The following is a 19655-nucleotide window of genomic DNA, read 5'->3' on the forward strand; positions in this document are numbered from 1 at the left end:
TAGGCTCTGTCCAACATCCCACATTCATGTATGGGGGTGTTGGGGGAGTGGTCCCTGAGGATCAGCAAAGGGTTAATGCAAAAAGGAAAGAGGACAGGAGAATTTGGCTTGAGCGCTGATTAGGGAGGCAAAGTGAGGCAGTAGGCTGGACAGGTTTAGAACCAATGATCATTTTGGGTTCTTTAACATGATTTTACTAGAGGTCGCAGAGCACATACCACTCAGGAGTCTCTGAGACACATTCTCGCTAACTGGGCTCAATTTAAAGGAGGCCTTAACCAAGTAGGGAAGCAGTTGAAAATAAAGGAGCTGAAAAGGTAGTAAGAATAGCTGGTGCAAAAAGAGTTGGAAGCTCCTGGGATCAATGCCACAAAGCCATTTGTAAAGTGCTACTTTGTGCCCCTCCCCCCATGGAATTATTGCTTCTCCAGAGGAGGAGCAGGGGAAGGAATAGGAATATAAAAATGGCTGTGGTATTGCTTTCTTACTGCTCATGCCAACGCAAATGGAGCTAAAGGTTAGCAGCACCAAAGACAATCAATCACACAACTCCAAAAGACTCAGTGAAACCTCAAGATAAAAGAGGCACTCACTGACCTTATCCACTGACCCCTATAGTCCAAGGTGATGCAGAAGAGTGCCCATTCCTGCATCATGTTCACATTTCTTACATTTTTACAATTTTTTTGGAGCACTGGGGGTCAGTTTTCAAGAAGATGGACTGGAAAAGGGGGAGCAGGCTTGTTTTGCAAAGGCAAAGAACAAGCTTACTTGAAAAAAAAAACACCAAATGATGATTTAATGAAAGATGACAACTCTTCCAGCTGCTGTCTGACTTTGGGGGTTCCAAGGAAATAAGGGGTGGGCTCTTCTGTCAGCGAGGGCCCTGAGCACCCAGTCCTAAAAGCAAACAGCAGCACTTCCTCAAAAGGGAATCAATATCCCTGACTACTTTGTTCCCCAAAATACCATCTTGGTAGAAGCCTCCCGCAGGGAAGCACATTCTCATCTCAGTGGCTAAGCACAGAAATGGATGTCCAGCTGGGAGCAAGGAAATGAGTATTCTCTAAACAGGCCTCTGAACATCAGCCAGGCTACCCAGCATACAAATATAATTGAGGGAACGGGACCTGCCTGGATTCTTCCCTTGCCCTGTCACCTTAAATGGAATGGGGACCCCCCCCAAAAAAAGCCTAAACCGCAGTGATTCCCAAAAAGAAGTCTCTTGTATTCTTAGTGGCTCCTGGAATTAGAAGGATCCAGCTGATTGAGCTCTGACTGGTCCAGAAGTTCAAAGTCATCTCCCTCAGCATCAGTGTCCAGGTCTGAACTCGGAGACTGGAGGAAGCCTCTTGTTGCTCTTCGGGGAGGTGGGCCAGAGGGGCCTGTCTGGGAGGCCCCTGACAAGGCCAATTGGATCATACTCTGGGAGACCAAGTTGGCAAGGTTGCTAGTAAGGTTGGCTCCTACAGGAAGGGAACCAAGCAGGAGCTCCGGCAGTGCAGCCTCCCCCTGGCTGGAAGGGTGAGCATGGGGATCCTCAGCCCCTTGAGGGGAACGGTACATCAAGCTGGGCATCCCAATGCTAGTATCGTCTTCATCATCCAGGCCAGCAGGATCCACATTAATGGAAGGGAAGTCTGGAAGGTCTCTGGCAAATGATTCCTCTGGATCACTGTGACCATCTAAATCTGAGAACACAGGGCATGTGAGACATGGTAGGTACTGTATCCTCCAGTGCTCTAGACCCATAAAAAGTCAATACCACATAAGCCGATTTTTTTTCTGCCCTGGATTTCTCAGGAGGAAGCAAACCTGAGGACTGATTAGCTTCTCACATCAACCCAGAGACGGTTGTGATCTCTACTGGCTAGACAACTTTCCCCTCCTTCTTCTAGTGGGTACATGAGGCTACTAAAGGAATGTGGACCGCAAGAAGAGCAGAATTATCCTGGCTGTAGCCACACATGCAGGGTCTGATCCACAGCTCAGAGCATAGGAAAGAAGTAGGCACCAATATCCAGGGAAGCTAACAGGAAAGAGTTATTATCAGGTCAAAGGTTCTGCTCACCTTCAGAGCCTTCTGTTAGAGGTGTCTGGCCCCTTGAAAGATTGAATGTGCCATTGTCTGTACAGGAGACTTCAGCATCAGAGTGCTCTGAGTCTGTGATAGCCAATTCCTTGGCAACTGTAGAATCATCCAGCTTAGGAAAAGAAAAGATCAAGAATTCTGAGGGGATGACACCATTAGTTATCAATAGCAGTCCCTAGTTCCAGCTTTACTTTGTTGTGTCAAGATCGTCCCATGTTCTGGGAATGACCCCCTCCTCCCCTTGCTCAGGGCCCATGTACTTGAACCTCAGATGGCAACAGCTTGATGCTCAGTGGTTAGACACCTGAGCTCTGATTCGACCAGTGGTTTGAGTTACCAAATAGCCAACCAGGTGATTGTAACTATGGAATTCCCCTATAAAAGCTGTGTAAAATCCTTGTTCAGGGCCTCTTAGTGTTGCCGGTTACCGGTATGCGGACGAGCCTTGCTTTTTAGCTTTGACTGTGGCCTCTGGTGGTCTTTTTGGGGTTGTAGGAATTCGGGTACAACTTAATTAGCTGGTCCTAGAGGCTACTAACATAAAGATATCAATATAACCAATGATAGGAGATAGGTGGGGATTTTTCAAAATTTTTACTCCATTTGTTTGTTGTTTATTTTAGTGGGTCATGGAGCTTGAAGTCAGCCTGGGTGCTGTTCCTGAGCTTTTCAGCTCAAGGCTACCGCTACCCTTGAGCCAAGCCCCATTTCCCATCTTCTAGAGGTTAATTGGAAATAAGAGTCTCAGGTCCTTTTGTGCCCTGGCTGGCTTTGAACCCTGATCCTCAGATCTCAGCCTCCTGAGAAACTAAGATTATTGACTCCTTTTAGGCTGCTCCCCCAAAGAAAATATAACCTTAAGCATAGGAAGAAACGCAATCTGGGGCATTAATTAGCTACTTACTCAGGGCCTGAGAACTGTCCTTGAGCTTTCTCAAGGCTAGTGTTCTACCTCTTTAGCCACAGCACTACTTCCAGGTTTTTTTGTGTGTATATGGTAACCAAGGAATTGAACCCAGGGCTTCATGCATGCTAGGCAAGCACTCTACCACGAGGCCAAACTTCTGGCCCCCTAGCTACTTACTCTTATGTAAGTAACTGAGATTATTTTTCACAAGGGGGTAGGAGGATATAGTTGCTGCCCAGACTTAAGGGTGGGGTGGTCTGCTTGAAAGATGATTAGGCTAGCTCTAGAGTTCTTCCATGATGCTACTGTAGGAAGAAACATGGAAGAGCGTGTACTGGCCACCAGGCTCAGGTTGAGACTTAGGTTCAAAGTACTAATGGAACACGAGCTCACCTCCTCCCTCCCTCCCTCTCTCGCTCTCTCTCTTTTTGGTTGGTTGTGGGACTTGAACTCTGGGCCTGGGCATTGTCCCTGAGCTCTTTAGCTCAAGGCTACCACCCTACCTCTTGAACCACAGCACTGCTTCCAGTTTTTGGTGGTTAACTGGAGATAAAAAGTCTCACAGACTTTAGTGCCCAGGTTGGCTTTGAGCCATAATCCTCAGATCCTCAGCCTCCTGAGTAGCTAGGATTACAGGTATAAGCCACTGTGCCCAGCCTCCGCTTTCTTTTGCCAGTCCTGTGGCACTCTCCTTGTGCTTTCTCAAGGCTCCTACTCTACCACTTGAGCCACAGCACCACTTCCAGCTTTTTCTGTGTATGTTACTGAGGAATCGAACCCAGGGCTTCATGCATGCTGGGCAAGCACTGTAGCATGAAACCAGACTAGCTTCTCTCTTGTCACTACCATGGGAAAGCAAGAGGAATCTAGGGCCATGGGGAGAGCTCATGATAAGTTTAACTTATCATGGTTACTGTCTAAATGTGAGCTGTCAGATAGATAAAAGGGAGTTAAAGAAACCTGGCCAATGGAGCAGCACCCACACTGAAGATACCTCAGGACAGAAGGCAGCAAGCTCTTCTTCACTGTCACTGTTGTCCATAGTACGTTCTGGATGTAGAGCTCTGCGGCGTACTGTATGGAAAGAGTGAGAGGCTTGATGCCTTCCCTGGAGAAGACACATACACCCTTGCCTTTGGAGGGTGTTTATGCCTTCTCCAAATGAGATCACAAAAGGAGCCCTTAGCGTATATCTCTAGGTCTCATTAACAATGTGTGTGGGAAGTGGTGCTATGGCTCCAAGTGGTACAGTGCAAGCCTTGAGCTAAAGAGCCCAGGCCCAGAGTTCAAGCCCCACAAGCAACCCAAAAAACAACAATGCAGAGGGTAAGACTGCTGAGCCTACATGGCAAGGTAAGGTGTTCTAGAACATATCTCTTTCAACACCCCTCCTGCTACCAATCCCTACACATTTCTAGTTGGTCAGAGGATCAACTGCTAGGATGTTCAATAACTCAAGATCAGCTAGGGGGGAGACCCAATGTCAAGGTAGTAAAATGATTATGATAGCATCTATCATAGAGAGGGCAAAAAGACGGGCCTGCTTTCATTAAATTAGGCTTTTGAAGACTGATACTTTTCAACTCACTAGCCCAGGAGAAATTGAACCTTGATAATCACATGTGGGCTTATTTGAAAATCAGCAATTAACACCCAACCTGGTAAGACCAAAACAAAGAAACGCATGCACTACCATCACCAATGGATTAAGTAGATCTTAGGCTAGTATCTGACATCTGTAGAGTAGTTTTAATCTTGGGCAGGCAGCTTTTAGTAGTAAGAACTATACTGATATGTACTGTGATGTGTTCTTTTTCCTCAGGTGGAAAAAGAATAAAATTACCCATTTCTCAAGGTTGTTATAAAGATTAAATAATATATTCAGAGAAATTAAGGAAATGCTTCATAAAGAGCAGATAATATTACAGGTAGTTTCAAGTCTTTTATTCAGCTTAGGAGGGCCTGGGATTCCCATGAGAAAATGTGGCAAGCCTGCATCTGTTACTTTAGATTAAAATATTGATTTTACTATCCTCTACCACTACCAGACACCCTCCACTTCTCCCACTTGCAGATACCAATTCAGTACGTGAGACTTCCTCACACTGCCTCAGTGGAAAGAAGCTTCCCATGACACTTACATTGTCTCTCTCTCTGCTTGGACATCATGTAGCCATGGACACTGAAGTCTAGTCGCTGTAGAGCTGGCTTTAGCCGCACATAGGCTCGATCCCACAGCCGATGGTACACAGCAAGAGGCCACATCGTGACAGCAACAACTAAGAAAAGAATTGGGAGTAGGTGGCTAAATGGAAAAGGGGTTGAACAAGGCAATCCTAAGTATTCCTCTGCTGTTGTATCCTTGGGGCTTAGACATACACTTAGTATGTAACAGTTCTGTTTAATTCTACTGGTTCTACCAGCCTCCCTAAAAAGGTGTTTTAAAGGCAGAGACTACTACCTGGGCATCGTGGCTCATGCCTGTAAACCTAGCTACTCAGGAGACTGAGATCTGAGGATCAAGGTTCAAAGCCAGCCCATGCACAAAAGGAATTGAGACTTTTTTTTTTTTTTTGAGATGAGGCCTCTCTAACTTTGTCTCTAGATTGATCCCAGTCCTCCCATCTCTGCCACCTGAGTAGCTGGGATCACAGGTACCACTATACTCAGGCTAAGATTTTTTTTTTTTTTGCCAGTCCTGGCCTTGAGCTCAGGGCCTGAGCATTGTCCTTGGGTTTTCTTAAGGTCAGAACCCTACCACTTGAGCCACAGCACCACTTCTGGCTTTTTCTATGTATGTGGTACTGAGGAATCGAACTTGGGTCATCGTGCATGCTAGGCAAGCACTCTACCACTAGGCCAAACTCCCGGCCCCCGGAATTGAGACTCTTATCTCCAATTAACCACTAGAAAATGGGAAGTGGGACTTGGCTCAAGGGCTCAAGGGTAGGGTGGTAGCCTTGAGCTGAAGAGCTCAGAGATAGTGCCCAGTCCAAGTTCAAGCCCTATGATCCATCAAAAAAAAAGGGCAGAGACTACTATAGTCCACTCCATAGGGCCTACTCTATACATAACATAATATGCTACTGACAACCCAAGAGAGAACCAGACAATGTGGACATTGGCTATGAGTATCACTGAGTCATAAACAATGCCTCACCTATACAACCAATTATATGAAGTCACAGCCATAGCCAGAACAATTCAGTTGATCCAACCCCAGAATACATGCCAATATGAAGTAACTGAATTTATAAAAATATGTTCTGGGGGAAGAAAAAGTCCTCCAAGACAAAAAGAGTCTAATAGAGAAACCTCTGAGAATTAATAAAAATTAATTTCTAAAAATTCCCTTCTTAAGCGTGGCTTAGTGGTAGAGTGCTTGCCTAGCATGCACGAAGACCTGGGTTCGATTCCTTGGTACCACATTCATAGAAAAAGCCGGAAATGGTGCTGTGACTCAAGTGGTAGAGCTCTAGCCTTGAGAAAGCCCAAGGACAGCACTTAGGCCCTGAGTGCAAGCACCAGGACTAGCCAAAAAAAACAAATTCCCTCCTTAAACACAGGCAATCTTGCATAGTTGGAAACAGTCTTTTATTAGTAGACTCTTGTCAATTTCTAAAGCCTGGGTAAGAAATGGATTTGAAGTAAGGATGTACTTCAGTAGCACCTTGTACAAAGAAGACATTTTTTCTTAACACTAAACAGGTCATGAAACTAGGAAAAGTTCATTTTCTGGTGACCTTAGATAGACATTCTCTCCCTAGATCCAAAGTTAGCTGTAATTAGAAAAGCTATGAACAAGCTATGCAGCTCCTAAGGGGAGGCACAAACCATACTTACCAATCAAATAGGACAGAAGGAGCCCAGGGATGTAGCGGCCCAAGACAGCCAAAAAGGTCAGAATCCCACAGCTCAGCAAACAGAACTAGGAGAGTCAAGAAGTAATATTAAGTTTCTGCCACATGGCAAAAGGTGGGGATGGGGGATTAATGATAGAGAAGTGACTGGAAAAATCTTTAGGATCTGTAAGTTAGGCATAGGCACATGTCAGAAGACAGATGAAGCTACACTTCCATCCAATGGTGATTTTGTTTGGGAGGGAAAAAAGTAAACATGCCCTTCTACTCTATCTCCATTCATGTGGCAACACCATTTAGCTGTACCTTTCATGCCACAAAATCGGTATGCTTCGGGCTTAGCTAAAAATTATCTGAAAACAAGTGTTGTTGGTAGGTTTTTAAAGTCAAAATAGGGAAACAAAGCAAGGGCCGGGAGTTTGGCCTAGCGGTAGAGTGATTGCCTGGCATGTATGAAGGACCCAGGTACAATTTTCCTTGGTACCACATACACAGAAAAGGCTGGAAGTGGTGCTGTGGTAGCCTAGAGAAAGCCCAAGGACAATTCTCAGGCCCTGAATTCAAGCCCCAGGACTGGAAAGAAAAAGAAAAAGGAAAAATAAAACCAAAAAACCTCAACCTGCTACATGTTTAATATGACATACAATACACCCAGCAAGCTTTCTTTCTCACCTTAGGGCAAGAAAATGGTCTTTTCTATATAGGGATATATCTTAGTGTTAGAAGGTTTGCCTAGTATGTATGAGATCCTGGGTACTAACTATCCCTAGTGCCAGAGGATGAGGGAGAGAGGAAAAAAGAAAAAAGAAGCCTAGCATACCAACAGAGTCATCAAGCTCTTGCATTAATCAAAGCCTCTGTCTATCCTACAAATGTCATAGCATTTTCTTTTTTTTTCTTTTTCTTTTTTTATTGTAATTAGTAAAAGGGTTACATGATATTTGCCAGATAGAAGGTGCATTAATTCACATACATTGATACCCTTTCACATCTCTTGGTACCCATTTCCCTCCCCCCCACACCCCTCTGTCATATCATTTTCTTGCTTGCTTGTTTGCTTTATTTTGCTGGTTTGAACTCAATGCCTGGTTGCTGTCCTTGAGCTCCTTTTGCTCAAGGCTCTACCACTTTAAGCCATAGCTCTACTTCTGGTTTTCTGATGGCTAAGTGGAGATAAAAGTCTCACAGATGTGCTGGGCATGGTGGCTCATGTCTGTATCCTAGCTACTCAGGAGGCTGAGATCTGAGGATGGCGGTTCAAAGCCAGCCAGGGCACTAAAGTCCTAAAGTCTATGAAACTCTTATCTACAATTAACCACTAGAAAACAGAAAATGGGGCTGTGGCTCGAGGGGTAGGGTGGAAGCCCTGAGCCAAAAAGCTCAGGGACAATGCCCAAGCCCAGGGGTAGGGCAGTAGCCTTGAGCTGAAGACCTCAGGGGCTATACCTAGGCTCAGAGTTCAAGCCCCCTGACCAATAACAACAACAAAAAGTCTCACAGACTTTCCTGCCTGGGCTAGCTTTGAATCATTATCCTCTGTTCTCAGCCTCTTCAGTAGCTAGGATTGCAGGCGTGAGCCACCAGAACTTGGAAGCTTTTTCTTTCTTGAATGAGGCTATACAGAAAAGGAGCTATTTCAATTTTCAGCATGAACTCAACTGAGGCCAGAGATGAAAGTGAAAAAAGGAAGTCTTACCTTGCCTGGGTTTTGCTTTTTGAAAAGCAAAAGATTCTTTATGAAAATGGTCCCACTAACCCAGACTTCAGCTACATGATGGCAGAGCTCAGGCACACTGAGCAACCGTGGGTGAACAAAGCCCCAACTAAGGGAGAGAGAAAGACGAACTGTGAAAGGAGGATGTTGAGGGGTCCTTCTTCCCCCACCTTGCCATGCTGGTAGCCATTACTTGTGGGTTTAGAGGCTGGGAGTGGCTAGTCCCAGGTGCTGTGGAGGTGAAATATGACTTTCTTCAGGTTGAAACTTGAATTTAGGAACTAGGAGGGCAAACTTGTTCTGACAACTTCACCCAGTGAGCAACTGGCCCAGTCCACATGTGTATACCTGCCACCAGCTCCAAGGCCCTTTGTATTTAAAAATACTTTCTTTCTCATACTGAGACCATTGCAATTCACTATGACTGCAATTCAGGGAAACAAGTAAAAAGCACAGTCTGATATTCCTGCTGCTGAGGCAAGGCAATGGTGAATGTGCTTACCAGGGAGAAAATAAATAAAGCAAAGGCAAAATAAACCATAACAAGAGAAAATTCTTGAATCAGACATATGGAGTGGGTGAACTGAAAACGAAGTCAGGAGCTGTAAGACATAAGAGGTATCTTTGGCATTGCCTCACTGGCCAGAAACCAGAGTGTTTTCTGACCGAGAGCTTTAAATAGCCACAGGTCACAGAAAACATTAGACGTGGTTTAGAGCCAGGATACAAATCAAATTAGCTGTATGTTTTCACACTGGTGCTGAATATAGCTATTTCCCTGGCATGTTAGGTTAGGAGGTACTGTAATGCTTCCCTCCCCCACACCAATAAAGCACTCTCTCTTTTTCCTACAAGTTCTCTTTTTAGAAGAAACACTTTTTCAAAATATTACTGCCTAAGCATTAGGATTTGGGCCATTGTCCACTGTGTGTTCAGAACATGCTTAGCAACATGTAACCAGAATACTACAAAAGAATCCGAGGAACAAAAAGGGATTTAATCAGGTTCCATACCTTTCATTGTCTAATGCGTCGGGTCTTGGCACTACAATATTAAAACAAACATCAGCATTAGTTGGTAAGGAAAACTCATCATGAAAACGTTAGGCTTTTGGTCTGACAACTCAAGTGTTAGTAGGTTTTGGAAAAAGAAAATAACACCCAATAAAAAAAAGACCATGTTATAAATGCCAGAGTTAGGGAGCTCACAGACAAGGAAATGACTTATGCTTGTTCAAACAAGAGAATAATGGCTTATGCCCACTCCTTTCTTGAAGAAGAGAAGGATACAAGCAGACCAATAGAGCCCTTTAATTACCTCAGCTGAACGCCAAGGTGTACAAAAAAAATGGTCCCATCCCTTGGATGTGTCTGGGTTACTCATAAATATCAGTGTCTGTCAGACTACTGGGGCATGTTGTAATGATTCCAGCCCTAGAAATCTGTCTTTTCTCTTAAAAGACATACCCATTTATCTACTCTGAATAATGTAGTCTTTTGACAGTCACCAGCTCTGACAAGCAAGTGAACTATATGATTCCTTGAAGTTTTTATAAAACAAGAGAATAATCTACTCAAAAGCTGTACACTCTGGGCTTAACATCCTGCAACACCTAACATTATATGTACTGAATGCAAACCACCTTTTCTCATTCATACACCCACATAAACCCACTCCTCTGCCTGATTTTGCCTATATATCTTCTGTTTGTATGTCGTTGTCCCACTCTCCACTCTTGGGTGCTGGTACTGGGGGTTGAACTCAGGGCCTGAGCACTCTTCCTTAGCTTTTTCCTCAAGGCTGGTACTCTACCACTTGAGCCATACCTCCACTTCTCCACTCACCACTCTTAAAATCCCATTTTATGTTTCTTGCTCTTCCAAGACCATCCAATTTATCAGTTTTAATGTTTTTTTTTTTGGGGGGGGGGCTGAGCTCTTCAGCTCAAGAGTAGTCCTCTACCACTTGAGCCATAGCACCACTTCCGGTTTTCTGGTGGTTAATTGGAGGTAAGAGTCTCATGGACTTTAGTGCCTGCTCTGGCTTAGAACTGCAATCCTCAGATCTCAGTCTCCTGAGTAGGATAACAGGCTTGAGCCACTGGCACCTGGCCTTAATATATCTTTCTTCATAGCTCTCTAAGGCATCAACTGTTTTCATGGATATTTCCTCTGCTTCTCACAAAGCCAGTTCTTCCTCCTTCCCCTTTTGCTCCTTCTGTGCTGTTATATGAATCTTTTTTTTTTTTTGCCAGTCCTGGGCTTGAGCTCAGGGCCTGAGCACTGTCCTTGGACTTTCTCAAGGCTAGAGCTCTACCACTTGAGCCTCAGCACCACTTCTGGCTTTTTTCTATGTATGTGGTACCGAGGAATCAAACCCGGGTCTTCGTGCATGCTAGGCAAGCACTTTAACCACTAGGCCAAACTCCCGGCCCCTGTTATATGAATCTTTACAATCATTTCAGCATTTATCTCTAATTTAAAAAATCTTCAGTAACAACTCTCTATCTAGAGGATACAGCCTAAATTTCTAGGCCTAACTTATAAGGATCTGAGACTCTCCAATTAACCTCCAGAAAACGGGAAGTGGGGCTTGGCTCAAGGGTAGGGTGCTAGCCTTGAGGTTAAAAACTCAGGGGCAGCACCCAGGCCGAGTTCAAGCCCCACGACCTCCTCCCCCTACCCCCCAAAAAAAAGGAAAGAAAAAAAAAAGAAAAGAAGATGTTTGCGGGGTTGGCAGTTTGGCCTAGTGGTAGAGTGCTTGCCTAGTATGCATGAAACCCTGGGTTCAATTCCTTGCTCCCATACACATAGAAAAAGCTGGATATGGTACTATGGCTCAAGTGGTAGAGTGCTAGCCTTTAGAAAGCCCAAGGACAGTGCTCAGGTCCTGAGTTCAAGCCCCAGGAATAGCAATTTAAAAAAAGAAAAAATATTTGAAAAAATACCCTGTTCTCAGGGCTGGGAGATGTGGCTCAAGTGGTAGAGTTGCAGTCAGGAAAGTAAGATGAAAGAGGGCAAAGGCCCTGAGTTCAAGCCTCAAACCACAAAACCCAAATAAGTACCCTATTTTAGGTTACTTTCCATAAATCATGTTTCATTTAGTGCTTTGCAAATAAATTATATAATATAGTAATCCAAGGGAGGTAAATTAATTCCAAGAGAGGTAAATTATTGTTTCCTCAGTAAAGATATAAAATCCAGTAAGGATTTTTTCTTTTTGGTTGCAATGCAAGGCCTCATGCTCTCACTCACCTTTTTCCACTCATGGCTGGAACTCTACCAGTACAGCCACGCCACTACTTCCAGCTTTCTGCTGGTTAAGTGGAGGTAAAAGTCTCACAGACCTGTTTGTCCCAGCTAGTTTTAAACAGACCCTTACATCATAGCCTCCTGAGTGGTTAGAATTATAAGTGTGAGCCAGTGGCACCTGTTTATTTTTTAAAAATTATTAAGCTGGTCAGGTTCAAACCTCAGGAGGCTAAGATCTAAGGATCACTATTGGAAGTCAGCCAGGGGAAAAAAGTCCCCATGAGACTCTTACATCCAATTAACCACTCAAAACCGGAAGTGGAGCTATAGTCACTCGTGTGTGTGCCCTACCCTGGAGCCAAGCCCCACTTCCCATTTTTCTAGAGGTTAATTGGAGATAGACTCTCAGGTCCTTATTCACCCGGGCTAGCTTTGAACCTTGATCCTCAGGTCTCAGCCTCTTGAGTAGCCAGGATTACAGGCATGAGCCACTATGCCCGGCTATAGTTATTCTTAAAGACTACTTATTCCAGGCCAGGAGTTTGGCCTAGTGGTTAAAATGCTTGCCTAGCATGCATGAAGACCCAGGTTCAATTCCTTGGTACCACTTACGTAGAAAAAAGCTGGAAGTGGTGCTGAGGCTCAAGTGGTAGAGCTCTAGCCTTGAGAAAGTCCAAGGACAGTGCTCAGGCCCTGAGCTCAAGCCCGAGACTGGCAAAAAAAAAAAAAAAAAAAAAAAAAGACTACTTATTCCCCAGACTTATGTTGGCAAGAACATCTCAGGAGGTAGACATAAATTTGTTAATCTGGGAAAGGCAGAGTTTACTACTAGATGGGCACAAGTCTTTCAAGTAAGTGTCTCTTTTTTTTTTTGTGCCAGTCCTGGGCTTGAGCTCAGGGCTTGAGCACTGTCCTTGGACTTTCTCAAGGCTAGAGCTCTATCACTTGAGCCTCAGCACCACTTCTGGATTTTGTCTATGCATGTGGTACCGAGGAATCGAACCCGGGTCTTCATGCATGCTAGGCAGGCACTCTACCACTAGGCCAAACTCCCAGCCCCACTTCTGGCTTTTTCTATATATGTGGTACTGAGGAATTGAACCCGGGGCCTTTGAGCATGCTAGCCAGGCATTCTATCACTAGGCCAACCGCCTGGCCCCTCGAGTTCTCTTAAAAGTAAACAATTGAGATTTCCAAAGACAATATGTTCCAAGCTCCACATCTCAAAACAAAACAAAACAGAAACTAAAGACAAAAATTAAATGTCTAGCTCAGACTGTTTTGAATGCTATCGAACTTACTTTTTATCTCAGGCCAAATTTTATTCTTCCATTGATCAATACAGACAATGATTATCAAGCCAAATGCAAGTAAAAACACAAGACGAAGGGATGTCAGTGCAAAGAACCTACAGAAAAGGAGAAACAAGAAGTCATTCAGAAATTATTATTTTTTGTGGGCCATGGGGCTTGAACTCGGCCTGGGCACTGTCCCTGAGCTCTTCAGCTCAAGACTACCGTCCTACCCTTGAGCCAAGCCCCACTTCCCGTTTTCTAGAGGCTAATTGGAGATAAGAGTCTCAGGTGCCTGGGCTGGCTTTGAACCTCGATCCTCAGATCTCAGCCTCCTGAGTAGCTAGGATTACAGGCGTCAGCCACCACGCCTGGCTAATTAAGCTAATTTTTAAAACAGTGTATGTGCACTATTGGCACTGTGGTACATAGACAAAAATTTTGTACGTTCCAACACTGACGTTGTGGTCTCAACTATTTTACTTATGAACAGGGATAATATTTGCTTCTGTAAAGACAGAAGCCTCAGTCAATTAACCTCTTAAAATCCTTTTCAGGACTGGGAGTGTGGCCTAGTAGTAGTGTGCTTGCCTAGCATGCATGAAGCCCTGGGTTTGATTCTCCAGAACCACATACACAGAAAAAGCCAGAAGTGACGCTGTGGCTTAAATGGCAAAGCGCTAGCCTTGAGCAAAAAGTGTCCTGAGTTCAAGCCCCAGGGCTGGCCAAAAAAAAAAAAATCTTTTTCAACCTTCCAGTCTGTGATAATTTTAGGGACATTAACCCTTGATAAGCTGTTATGATGAAAGCAAACATCTATCCAATTATGTCCCCTTGCAGAGGAACACATTAACAGAGATACATTAAGAACAAACAAAAAAACCCAAAACAACAACAAAAAAAAAACACTTAATTCAACTAATCATCTTAGTACAAATAAAGACAGAAGTAAAATGACGTGATTATGGCCATGTAGAAAGTAGGCATTGAAACTCCATTTTCCACATTAGCACTGATACTTCTCTCAAGCTCTTCTAAAGAAGTGGAAAGGAATACTTTCCTTTGTAAAGCCAACATTATTCTGACATAGACTCTAGACAAAAGAAAACTAGACTCAATATCCCTTATGAATACAGATGCAAAAGCTTTCAATAAAATGCAAGCAACTAACACTGTATTATAAGAATTATATAACATAACCAAATGGGATTTATCCCAAAATTCTAATGGTGGTTCAACATACAAAAACCAATAAGTATAACTCATCATATCAATAAAATGAAAGAACTGGTCTAGTGTTCCAGTGCTTATCTAAACTCAAATCCCCCTGCCTCAGTCTCTCAAGTGCTGGAACCATAGACATTGTCCTAAAGACAGGGTTTGTTTTTTTTGGTTGGTTGTGGGACTTGAACTCTAGGCCTGGGCACTGTCCCTCAGTCCTTCAGCTCTACCACTTGAGCCACAACACCACTTCTAAAGACACAGCTTTTAAAGTTACAGACTGGAATGACTTTGAGTCCCAGTATTACCCATGTGACCTTTACTTTTCTTTTAGTCGGGTCCTTTTTTTTTTCTTTCTTTTTTGTCATTGGTCCTGGCACTTGAACTCTGGGCCTAGGTGTGGCCACTGAGTTCTACAGCTCAACTTTAGTGCTCTACTACTTTGAGCCACTTCGGTTTTCTGGTGGTTAACTGGAGATGCAAGTCTCATGGACTTTTGTGCCAGGGCTGGCTTTGAATTGCAATATTGATCTCCATCTTTTTTTTTTTTTTTGCCAGTCCTGGGGCTTGAACTCAGGGCCTGAGCACTGTCTTTGGGCTTTCTCAAGGCTAGAGTTCTACCACTTGAGCCATAGTACCACTTCCAGCTTTTTTCTATGTATGTGGTACCTACCAAGGAATCGAACCAGGGTCTTCATGCATGCTAGGCAAGCACTCTTACCACTAGGCCAAACTCCTGGCCATCTCAGCCTCTTAAGTGGTTAGGATTGTAGGTGGAAGCCACGAGTACCCAGCTCAATAAATTACTTTGTTCATCCATACTATGGTATTAACAATAAATGTTTCAGGCATCAGAAATAACATTCTTAGCTGAGTGTGATGGCTCATGCCTATAATCCTAGCAACTCAGGAGGCTGAGATCTGAGGATCAAAGTTCAAAGCCAGCCAGGGCACAAAAGGACCTGAGACTCTTTTTTGTTGTTGTTTTTTTTGCCAGTCCTGGGCTTGAGCTCAGGGCCTGAGCACTGTCCTTGGACTTTCTCAAGGCTAGAGCTCTAGCTCTTGAGCCTCAGCACCACTTCCGGCTTTTTTCTATGTATGTGGTACCAAGGAATCGAACCCGGGTCTTCATGCATGCTAGGCAAGCACTTTAACCACTAGGCCAAACTCCCGGCCCAAGGACCTGAGACTCTTATCTCCAGTTAACCTCTAGAAAATGGGAAGTGGAGCTTGGCTCAAGGGTAGGGCGGTAGTCTTGAGCTGAAGAGCTCAGGGACAGTGCCCAGGCTGAGTTCAAGACCCATGACCCCCCCTCACACCCCAAAAAGTAACATTCTTGGGCCAGGAGTTAGGCATAGTGGTAAGAGTGCTTGCCTAGCATGCACAAAGACCAGGGTTAGATTTCTTGGTACCACATACATAGAAAAAAAGCCAGAAGTGGTGCTGTGGCTCAAGTGATAAGAGTTCTAGCCTTGAAAAAGCCCAAGGACAGTGGCTAGGCCCTGAGTTCAAGGCCCAGGACTGGCAAAAAAAAAATAACATTCTTATAACAAACTTAAATCATGTTTGCAAAAAAACCCAAGAAAATAATAAGTATTATATGCTTAGCCTAAAATTCAATTCATATTTATAATGCTGTACTGTTCTAATGTATTGTCATAGCAACTGATCAAAGGGGTGAAGGTAAGGGTTGGATATAATCACTCTGGAATGACCTCAATTCAACAACATGGCCTAATAATATGCCATAATCACCTAATAATTCTCATAATTCCTATCATACATAAAAGATTAAAAACTTGTTACTGGGCTGGGAGTGTAGCCTAGTGGTAGAGTGCTCACCTAGCATACTCCAATACCTGGGTTCCATTCCTTGGTACTATATATTCAGAAAAAAACGGAAGTGGTGTTGTGGTTCAAGTGCTCAGGCCCAGAGTTCAAGCCCCAGGACTGGCAAATAAATAAATAAATAAATAAATAGAGAAAGAAAGAAAGAAAAGAAAAGAAAGAGAAGGAATTAGAGCTTAGCAAGTCATCTAGTGCTCCTTGAATCATGTGTTCCTCACGGAAGTGGCAGCTGAGAATACCCTCACATTTCTAGGGCTCATTTAACTCCTATGATATAAACCAAAAAGTTAATGGAGTCTGTTCTCTTCTGATCCTGTACTCTCGCTGATTCTCATATTCTTCCCCTAAGTTACTCATTACAGATAAAATGAGGCTAATGAAAACAGCTATCTACATAGATTCTCTCACCGCCCCCATCCCCCCACCCCAGGTCATGGGACTTGAACTCTGGGATTGGGCTCTGTCCTTAAGCTCTTCAGCTCAGGGCTACCGCCCTACCCTTGAGCTATAGCACCACTTCTGGTTTTCTGGTGGTTAATTGGAAATAAGAGTCTTACAAACGTTAGTGCCAGGGCTGGCTCAGAACTGCCATCCTCAGATCTCAGCCTCCTGAGTAGGTAGGATTAGACCCATGCTGGGCTTCACTGATTTTTTTTTTTAACTATTTACTTAGTTTGTTGGTCCTGGGGCTTCAACTCTGAAATTGGGTGCTGTCCCTGAGCTTGTATGCGCAAGACTAGCGCTCTACCACTTGAACCATAGCTCTACTTTTTTTTTTTTTGCCAGTCCTGGGCTTGGGCTCAGGGCCTGAGCACTGTCCTTGGACTTTCTCAAGGCTACAGCTCTACCACTTGAGCCTCAGCACCACTTCTGGCTTTTTTCTATGTATGTGGTACCGAGGAATCGAACCCGGGTCTTCATGCATGCTAGGCAAGCACTTTAACCGCTAGGCCAAACTCCCGGCCCCCCATAGCTCTACTTTTAACTTCTTCTTTTTTTTTCTATATTTGTGGTACTGAGGAATCTAACCCGGGTCTTCATGCACTCTACCACGAGGCCAAACTCTCAGCCTCCTACTATCCAATCTTGTAATACTTCAAAATATATTAACATCTCAAAAATATGTTATTATTCCTAACACATAATGAATGAAGAATTAAGTATTTTAGAATTGCTTTTTCTGACCTCAGGTAATGATCCTCTTTCTTGAAAATTTAAAATGTAGCTGGGCAAGGTGGCTCACACCTGTAATCCTAGCTACTCAGGAAACTGAGATCTGAGGATCAAGGTTCAAAGCCAGCCCAGGCACAAAAAGGACCTGAGAATTAACCCCTAGAAAATGGGAAGTGGGGCTTGGCTCAAGGGTAGGGCTTTGAGCTGAAGAGCTCAGGGGCAGCGCCCAGTCTGAATTCAAGCCCGATGACCCACAAAAAACAAAAAATTAGAATGTCTACAAACTAAACTGTCTTCCACATTCTAAACTGAAATGTCAACACTCAAATACTCAATAAGACACTACTGGTATGTAAAGCCTAACTTTCAGTTTAAACTTCAACCTTCCAAAGAAGTTCATTCTCCTATATCTCTATGAACTCCAATGCCTAGTAGCCTAGTCTCTTGGAACTTAACATTATCTGGATCCTTCATAGATATGAGTTTTCATAAATGGCATAGCCAACTATTCTTTCTGTCTCAAATTACTCTCCTTTCCCTGTATCTCTCTTCTATCTTCTTAGAGTGTAATAGGAATGTAACAGAGTTACTGTGTTTTAGATACACAGAAGGCATGCTACCAGGAAATGCCAGAGATAAAGACCAATTACAATAAAGCTTTGCTATCCAGAGTGCAAAAGTGAGATTCTAAACAGCATACTACTTCAGAAAACGGTTGGGGTCCAGCAGTTTCTTGTTGCTTTCTTCCTAGGGGCACCACTGTAGGAAATGAAGTTTTGCTTGGATAGATGCTCCTGAATAAGGTACTTAAAGGCTTCTGATAGACAGCAATGAAAGGAAAGTTGATACCTGGGGGTCAAGGAAGAATGATTACCAACAGGTGATGAGGACTGGGGTTAGCTCAATGGTACAGCACATGTTTAGCATGCACAAGCCTCTGGGAAAGAAAGAGAGGGGGAGGAAGTGGAGAGAAAGAGGGAGAAGGAAAAGCTTATCTAAGTTAAAGGACTTCAAATTCACTATAATTTCTTTCAACCAAAAGGTAATGTTTTGACTTTTAAAGCAAGAATTTTAAGAAGCTATTTTGGCAGAAACAAATTTAAAAACTTATGTTTATCCAGGGTAGTCTTATTTCATTTAGCTAAAGCTCCCCCACTCCCATATATGCACAGTGCCCTTGGAATTATTTTCCTAATTGTTAATAAACCCCAACTATGATTGGTAGATTCTATGAAGACCTGTTGTCTTTAAGACAACTTAAGAGAGGAGCAGCAGTTCCATTTCCCCAGAGCATGACACACTTAAAATGTATTTATAGTGCCACTTGTCCAGTTCAGGAAAAATCCATACTATTGGACATAGCCTCAATTTCCTTATGGGTAAGATCTCATGATCACTAGTTCGTTTAACGGCTTTCAAGTTTCATCTGGGGAGGTCCGCAGGGACGCCTAAACCTCACCAACACTCTGGACTGAGAGATAGGAATTATTCGGAGATGCTAACCGCCTCAACTCGTTTTCTTATCACACCTACGGATACATTCTAAGACCTCGCCGCCTCCACTCTCACAGTGAAACACCTCTGGAAGGCCACGTTTGAGCAGAAAAGAGAAAAGGAGACAAGGGCCAACAAGACGCGGCCTGGCTCACTGCGAGCCCCCTCCAGAGGTGCGGGGCGCGGGGAGCCCCGGGAGCCCGGCTGGCAGAGAGGCCCTGGGCAGGACCGGCGGGTCCAGGCGGCGTGGAGGCGGGACGGAGTGGAAGGGGGAACCAATGCCGCGAAGGCGGGCGGTGAGAGCCCTAAGGCGCCCGAGGAGCTCGCGCCTCGGAGGGTTTCAGAGGGTCCAGTTCTCTCACCAGAAAGCCGCGTTCAGCCCCAGGCACCACAGGGCGCTCCTGGCTGGCCGCTCCCACACCAGGGCTGCCTGGACCCGGCTGAGCAGGGGCTCGTAGGGCCCCAGCACCTCCACCAGGGCCCGCTGCGTCGCCTCAACCTGCTGGTCGCGCTCGCAGGAGCCGGACATAGCTCGGCGGCCCCTGAAAGCCAACCCCGAAGCTGGCCCTGAAGCCGCGGCCACCCCCTCAACCTCGGCCATCTCCCCCCGGCAGCCACCACATCCGGGACTGCGGCTCGGCAAGCACAAATAACAGCAACTGCGCAGCTGCGAGCTTCGGCGGGGCACGGCGGCTCTCGACGTGTGCGCCTGCGCACGAGCTCGTCCCTTAGAAGGCGGAGCGGGCTACGTCAAAACGCTTCTCTTTGCGCGGAACGGATGGGCGCATGCGTACTTCACGCGC

The 19655-nt window shown here is 44.6% G+C and overlaps 1 protein-coding gene across 1 annotated transcript; it reads right to left on the reverse strand.

The window, feature by feature from the left end:
• Positions 1-771: 771 nt before the first annotated feature.
• Positions 772-19513, reverse strand: Retreg3 (reticulophagy regulator family member 3). The gene is made up of 9 exons (XM_090350915.1): positions 19215-19513; positions 13126-13232; positions 9587-9617; positions 8556-8682; positions 6843-6927; positions 5141-5278; positions 3994-4073; positions 2072-2204; positions 772-1691 (listed from the first exon to the last, which is right to left on the reverse strand). Exons 1-9 carry the CDS (start codon positions 19451-19453, stop codon positions 1234-1236), a joined length of 1398 nt encoding a protein of 465 aa, XP_090207041.1. The 5' UTR covers positions 19454-19513; the 3' UTR covers positions 772-1233.
• Between the last annotated feature and the right edge of the window lie 142 nt (positions 19514-19655).

The sequence above is a fragment of the Megascapheus bottae genome, chromosome 17, assembly GCF_031878675.1.
Source record: "Megascapheus bottae isolate mThoBot1 chromosome 17, mThoBot2.hap1, whole genome shotgun sequence".
Classification (NCBI taxonomy): Eukaryota; Metazoa; Chordata; class Mammalia; order Rodentia; family Geomyidae; genus Megascapheus; species Megascapheus bottae.